Source organism: Hylobates moloch, unplaced genomic scaffold (assembly GCF_009828535.3).
Source record: "Hylobates moloch isolate HMO894 unplaced genomic scaffold, HMol_V3 SCAFFOLD_5, whole genome shotgun sequence".
Classification (NCBI taxonomy): Eukaryota; Metazoa; Chordata; class Mammalia; order Primates; family Hylobatidae; genus Hylobates; species Hylobates moloch.
In genome coordinates this window covers 82,878,912-82,886,024 of record NW_026652280.1, presented here as the reverse complement: position 1 = coordinate 82,886,024, position 7,113 = coordinate 82,878,912, and the positions used below count along the sequence as shown (strand labels likewise).

At 66.4% G+C, this 7,113-nt stretch overlaps 1 protein-coding gene across 1 annotated transcript; it reads left to right on the top strand.

Moving 5' to 3' along the window:
* Positions 1 to 971: 971 nt before the first annotated feature.
* ZFTA (zinc finger translocation associated) lies at positions 972 to 7,113 on the top strand. Its single transcript, XM_032153165.2, has 5 exons — positions 972 to 1,969; positions 4,153 to 4,647; positions 5,210 to 5,596; positions 5,866 to 6,420; positions 6,589 to 7,113. The coding sequence occupies exons 1-5, from the start codon at positions 1,831 to 1,833 to the stop codon at positions 7,035 to 7,037; spliced, it is 2,025 nt and encodes a 674-aa protein (XP_032009056.1). The 5' UTR covers positions 972 to 1,830; the 3' UTR covers positions 7,038 to 7,113.

Sequence of the window (7,113 nt, the reverse complement as noted above, 5' to 3'; positions counted from 1 at the left end):
GTGAGGGACACAATGAATGAAGGAATCCCCCATCTCAGGGCCCTGCGTGGCACCCATCAGCATCAAGGCCTCTGACCCCAGTGGGTGAGAGGAAGTGCAACCCCCCCCCCCCCACCCGGCCCCTGAGCGCAGGGCCTGCCGCGAAGAGAGCAGAGCTGTGAAACGGAGACTCAGTTTACCCAAGGTGGAGTCTCAAGCACGTCAACACGGGGGCTGAGGAAGAGACAGGATATCTCCGCGGCGACAGAGCCCAGAGGCACTTAAGAAATCTTAGTTCTTGTCCCCTCCTCATAAGCACTTCGGGGACAGGTTTCCTGTGTTCCAAGTAATTTAATTCCCATGGCTCCCAAAAGGCTGGAACGGTTTCCTTTTCAGAGGCTGTGGGTGCCTCTGAGAAGGAAAGTCACAGGCAGTATCAGTCTTGCCCATTTTCTTCAGTGCTGTGTCCAGCGTCTGAAAGCATGCGGGCACACAGTAGGTGGTGACAAGCGGACGAACTGCCATCGGCGACCGCTGGGTAACTCCCCAGTGCAGGGAACAAAACCCGCCTCCAGACAAGAAGACCCTGCAGGCCTCCCGCACCCTGTAATTTGGATCTCCAGGAATCGCCTTTGTTGTGGGCGCCTAACCTCAGGCAAAGCGAGCACCTGCTCCTCCCGCCGGTCCTCGCAGGAGGACCCCAGGCTGCTGCGCCCCGGCTGCCTCTCCCGGTCCCTGCGCTCCGCTTCTCCGGAGCTGGGGGACCGGGGGCGTCCCGGGACCCGCAGCCAGGGTCCGCCCAGCGCTTCCAAGCCGTGGTAACGCGCCTCCCCAGGTGCCCGACACCCCGCCGGGGGCCAGCATTCTTCGCTTCCTAGAGCCGGGCCGGGGGTCTGGGGCTGCGTCAAGGGCCTCGTCAGGCACCCCCAGGCCTGCGGGGGCAGGATCCTGAGTCGCCGCCGCGCACGCCCTCTCCTCCCGGCTTCCATCCTGGGGCCACCTCCGCCCCGCAGGGTCGGGCCCCGGCGCAGCCGGCGCTCTGCGGGTCTGCTGTGCGCCCCTCTCCCCAGCCCGAGTCACTGCGGCCGCCGCCCCAACCCCTGGCTGGCTCGGGGGAGCCTCGCTTGTCCGCCCCTCCCATGAGAAGCCCGAGCTCTCAGCGCTCCCAAGCGGCTCCCGCGGGAGGGGGCGCGGCCGCCCCCACGGCTCCACCCTCTCCGCGGGGCCGCAGCCATCTGGGGCCCCTGCCAGTAGCGGCCGCTCCGGGGCCCGCACCGAGCTCGCGACCCGCTTGCGCGGCGGGAGGCAGCCCCGGGCAGGGACTCTGGCCTCCCCAGCGGGCGCTCCCGGCGCTGAGATGCCCCGAGGGGGCGGTGGCCGCGAGCCGAGCCCGGGTGGAAGCGCGTCGCAGCGGACGCGGGCGCCCCTCGCCACCTCAGTGACCCTTTGGGAGCCGGGACCGGAGCCCCGGAGGCGGCGGTGCGGGCCCGTGGGGGCGGCGAGGTCCGTGCCCCTAGCGTCCGGAGCGGGCGCAGGCTGCTGAGCCTCGGCTGGGCTCGTTGCCTCCCGCCTTTCCCCCCAGCCCCCCGCGAGCTGGCAGAAGGAAATAGCGCGCGGCCCCTTTAAATTTACCCAGGAGCCCTTAAAGGAGCCCCAGGGGCCCCAGACAGGAATCCCCACCCCGGTCCAGCCCGCGCCGCCGAGCGAGCAGCCTGCCGTCCGTGCGGCCGGCCGCCCCGTGCATGCGCCCCGCGCCCCGGGGCCCCGCGCAGCGAGCGCTCTGCGCGGGCTGCTGCCGGCCCCGCGGCCCCGCGCCCCGCCGCCCCGGGGCCCCGCTCCGCAGCGCAGCGCATGGAGCCCGGCGGGGACCACCGGAGCCGGAACAGCGGCGGCAGGGGCGGCCCCGGGCCAGCAGTGGCCTCGGCACGGGGCCGACGGCTGCCGCCCGCCGGATCAAGCGGCAGCGCGGAGCCGGAGGAAGACGAAGGCGGTAAGAACTGGGGCCGGCGGCCCGGGCGGGGGCCCCGGCGTGGGGGAAGGGAGGGCTGCGGCTCGGGGCCCCTCTCCGCCGCCGAACAAAGCGGGGGACGCGGGCAGGGCGGCCGGGGGCGCCACCTGGTGGGCGCGGAGCGCGGCTGCAGGGCTGGCGGGGTAGCCCCCCGCCCAGCTCCCGGGGTCGGCCCGCGGGGCTCGGGCGGCTCGCCTCCCCCTTAAAGGGCCCCGCGGCCGCCCGCAGCGCCCCGCCTTGGGGGCCAGGCCCGAGGGGCCCCACGGGGCAGGGCGCCACGGAGCGAGGCTGGTAGATTTGCGGCCCCCGCCCCTTTCTCTTTCAGACTCCCAGGTGGTCTGCCTAATCGGGCTGTCTCTTAAAAGTCCGCCCAGACCCTGGGTCCCCTTCGGGGGCTTTTCCCCAGCGGAGCTGAGCTCAGCTCCGAACTCTGCTGTTTTAAATCGGGCTGCTCCTCTCGTCTCGTGGCCTTGTGAGAGACATGCACCCTTTTTCTTTTCTCCCACGTTCTCCATAGGAAAGTGCATTGCTTGCGCCCCGGGGGCCCACACCGTCTTTTCCCACCGCGGGCAGTTTTTAAAGCGATGGGTTCGCCCACAAAGGCAGACACCCCTCCGGCCGGTGCATTCTCCCTTCCCTTCTTTTCAGAATTTTTTTTGCCCTAATTTGTCAGCTCTAGCGGAACCAACCAGTCCTCCTCGTTCGCTCTCAAAGGAGACTGTTTACTCATTTCCCGGCTGCAGGGTCACGCCTTAAGACCCTTGAAGGTTTCCTCCAGGCCAGGGAGACTCTGCCCGAATCTCCAGGCTCCCCTCCCGGTCTCTCCCCTCCCAGAAACGCCCCATCCCCTTTTGTTTTTAAAGAACCTCGGCTCCTCCCCCTTTTTCGGCTCTTAAAGGGCCAATCCACCTTAGACTAGCCTGGATCCAGCGCTGGAAGGATGCTTAGAGACCAGCCAGCTAGCCAGTGTTTTTGCAGACAAAGAAGCTCAGGCCCAGATGGCGGACATGACCTATCAAAGGTCACAGAGCAAGTTACCAGTGAAGCCAGGACTTGAACCCAGGCCTATGACTCCGAAGCCAGTGGATTCTATGGACCTACTTAAATAAAAACTAAAACAAACAAAAAAACTTCCACAAGGGTGACAGGAGCCCTTTCTGATCCTGTCTTTTGTTTTCCCAACCCTGTGATTCTCCACTGGGAGAATGACCAGAACCTGCCTGTGTGCCCAGGAGACCATGTTTCTAAATCAAGAGGGGTGGGAACTGTAGGGAGGGTAGGGGACTGCTCCGGGTGTCTGGCACAGGGAACACCATTGGGTTAGTGGGGCCTCTCCAGTGCCCGCCCTTCTGACTGCTGGGCAGTGGCCGGCTCCCTGCCAGAGCAGCAAATAAAGCCCAGAAAGACTTAATGGGCTTCAGTGGATGGTGGCCACTCCCTGCCGCAGTGTCATTAGTTGCCACTCTGGTGGCCCTCCTGCCATCCCTTTACAGGGTCATTGCTTCCTCCAGAATCTGGAGAAGTTTCAGTCTCAGAAACTCCTTTCCCTGGAGATGTTGGCAGCTTTGTCTTGGGGATCCCTCCCATGTGGGGGCCTAGATTTGGGGAACTGACAATGCCTAGCCCATCCCCAAAATGGGACTCTCAGGAAGCTGTATTTGAAGCGTTACTGGAAAAAGGGAGAAGACCTGTGGGTGGGGCCCTCCTGGCGGGGGCCCCAGGCGAGTGGGTCCCGTGTGCAGCCCTGGCTGCAGACAGATGCCCCCTTTGTTTGTCTGGCCCCACTGCCTGCTCTGCTCCGGCTGGAACCGCCCTGGCCTGCTGCTCTCCTGGCTTTCTCCCTACAGCTCTTGTCCAGAAAGGGCACCTTACAGAGCTAGCTGGCTCCTTGGCCCTCACCTTATTTTTTAAAAAGTCAGAGCTATTTCCACAGTGCCCTGCGTCCTTTTGTTTTTGATCTCCTGTTAAAGGGTCCTTGCCCTTTGTAAAGGGCTAATGTTTTGGCTCCCGCTTCTCTTACATCCCTTTTATTGCTGTTGCCGTCCCTTTCCTGCCCCGGAACACCCCCTCCCCCAGCTCCCTTTCTCAGGGCTCACCATGGAAGCCCTCGCCTCTTTCCCTGGAAATCAGAGATTGAAAAACTGTCTCCCTTTCCCCTTCTTCAGGGCAAGATCTTCAGCTGGAAGGGGGTGCCTTGGGGTCCTGGGGGAGTGCCCCCCTGCCCTCCTCCAGGGCCAGGGGACCAGCATCTTCAGGCAGGAAATATTCAGACCACTGTGAGGCCCGGGCCTCGAGGCCTGGAAAGAGCCGCATCCCTGGCCGTGACCACCGGCGCTACTACCACGACCACTGGCGGCTGGAGTACCTGATGGACTTCAACCCTGCCCGGCACGGCATGGTGTGCATGGTGTGTGGCAGCTCCCTGGCCACCCTCAAGCTCAGCACCATCAAGCGCCACATCCGCCAAAAGCACCCCTACTCCTTGCATTGGAGTCCCCGGGAGAAGGAAGTCATCAGCAACAGCTGGGATGCACACCTGGGGCTGGGGGCCTGCGGAGAGGCCGAGGGCCTGGGGGTCCAGGGGGCTGAGGAGGAGGAGGAGGATGAAGAGGAGGAGGAGGAGGGGGCCGGTGTCCCACCTTGCCCGCCCAAGGGCCCAGGTAATGCAAATGCAGATTCTGTACAGGCAGGGGCCTGGGTGGCCAGTGGGGCACAGTGGGCCAGCTGCTCTGCCAAGGAGCTGGTGTTCTTGAGCAAGGCACTGCTCCTCCTCTGGGTGGGGTCTGTTTATTGCCCTTCTTATACAAAGGTGGGGGAAGGACAGTGGGGTGAGAGGGTCTCCGATGTCCACGACAGCTTGGACATTCTGTGGTTTTTGAAGTATCAAAGAGAGAGGTTGGGTGACAGGCAGTGGAAAGGCTTGGAGTGGGGAGGCCTGGCTGGGGTGGGTGAGGGAAGGGGAGGGTGCTGGAGAGGTGTGGCTGACGGTGAAGGCCACGGACAGGGCTAGATTCTAGTCTAGGGGAGGTGTGGGTGGTGCTTGAAATGCTAGCAGAGGAGGGTTTAGGGAGGTTTAGGGAGTTAGGATTTCAGGAGAGAGGAAGAGAAGGGCAAAGGTTAGGCCTGGGGCCCAAGTGAGTGAGAGGCTTGTGGGAGACCTGGCTGTAGTGGGTGTGCTCCCGTGGGGCCAGCGTCTCAGTTCCTTCCCTCCAACCCTTTCAGGCAAAGCCCCAGCTGGTGGGGGCTGCCGGCGCCAGCGGCGAGGGGGCCCAGTGGCACCCCGGGCTCGGCGTCTGCGCCTCTCAGCCTCCCGGAGGGCCGGGGGCAGCAGGGGGCTGGGGGCCCGGCGCCTGGAGAGGAGGCTGAAGGAGTCCCTGCAGAACTGGTTCCGGGCCGAGTGTCTCATGGACTATGACCCGCGGGGGAACCGGCTGGTGTGCATGGCCTGTGGCCGGGCACTGCCCAGCCTGCACCTGGACGACATCCGTGCCCACGTGCTGGAGGTGCACCCTGGCTCCCTGGGGCTCAGCGGCCCCCAGCGCAGTGCCCTGCTGCAGGCCTGGGGGGACCAGCCCGAGGCGCTGTCTGAGCTCACCCAGTCCCCACCAGGTGCGAGGCCCATCCCAGGCTGAGACCCCCTCATATTGGGGCTCTGAAGTGGGGTCTGTGGCCAAAACTGGGAGGCAGGGACTTAGGGCTGAGGGCTGAAGGCCAGGAGCTGGCGCTCCACACACATACACTGCTCCCGCCCCCAGACAGAGACAGACTGGGGCCTCTAGCTTGGGGCTGGGGTGAGGAGCCAGGATGGACCCCTCTGCGTGGGCAAGGGTAACCCAGCCAGCAGGCTCAGCCCCTCTCCCTCACCCCTTCCCCAACAGGCGATGACCTCGCCCCCCAGGACCTGACCGGAAAGAGCCAGGACTCGGCCTCCGCTGCTGGAGCCCCCTCCTCTCAGGATCTCAGCCCCCCAGACGTAAAGGAAGAGGCTGGCTGGGTCCCTGAGAGGCCCGGGCCCGCAGAGGAGGAGGAGGAGCTGGAGGAGGGCGAGGGCGAGAGAGCGGGGGTCCCGGGCCGGTCGCCGCGGGGCCGCGCCCACCGCCGCCGCCCCCAGGAGCGCTGGCGGCTGGAGTACCTCATGGAGCTGGATGGCGGCCGGCGCGGCCTGGTGTGCGGGGTGTGTGGGGGCGCGCTGGCCTCGCTCAAGATGAGCACCATCGAGCGCCACATCCGCCGGCGCCACCCGGGCTCCACGCGCCTCGGCGGGCCCGTCCAGGCCCTCATCGCCCGGGAGTGGAGCGAGAAGGCCGCCCACCTGCTGGCCCTGGGGCTGCCCCGCCCCGAGTCCCCCCAGGGCCCCGCCCCTCCCGGCACTGCCGCAGCCTCCGAGGAGGGGGGAGGGGACGAGGAGGAGGAGCCAGAGGAGGAGGAGTGGGGTGAGCGGTGGGGCCAGAGCAGGCGGAGAGGGAGAGCCGGGCAGCTGCTGGGGCAGAAGGGACTGGAGGATGGATAGAAGGGCAAAGATGGGGTGACCGGAGATGAGACGCGGGGCCCAGCCCGCTGCCCCCCCGCCGTCGCCAATGCGGTCCTTTGTCCCTCCCTAGGCGACGTTCCGCTGTCCCCTGGAGCTCCTTTGGAGCGGCCTGCCGAAGAAGAGGAGGACGAAGAGGACGGCCAGGAGCCTGGGGGACTCGCCTTGCCGCCGCCTCCTCCCCCGCCGCCTCCCCCGCCCCGCAGCCGGGAGCAGCGGCGGAACTACCAGCCGCGCTGGCGGGGCGAGTACCTGATGGACTACGACGGCAGCCGGCGCGGCCTGGTGTGTATGGTGTGCGGGGGCGCGCTGGCCACGCTCAAGGTGAGCACCATCAAGCGTCACATCCTGCAGGTGCACCCCTTCTCCATGGACTTCACGCCTGAGGAGCGCCAGACCATCCTGGAGGCCTACGAGGAGGCGGCGCTGCGCTGCTACGGCCACGAGGGCTTCGGGCCGCCCGCCCCGGCGCCGCGTGACGGCGGCGCGGACCTCAAGTCTGGCGCTGTGTGTCGGGCGTAGCGGCCTAGCGGACCCCAGGGTCGGGTCGGGTCGGATCGGCCCCGCCCCGCCCTGTGCTAGCCCGGCCCTCCGGCTG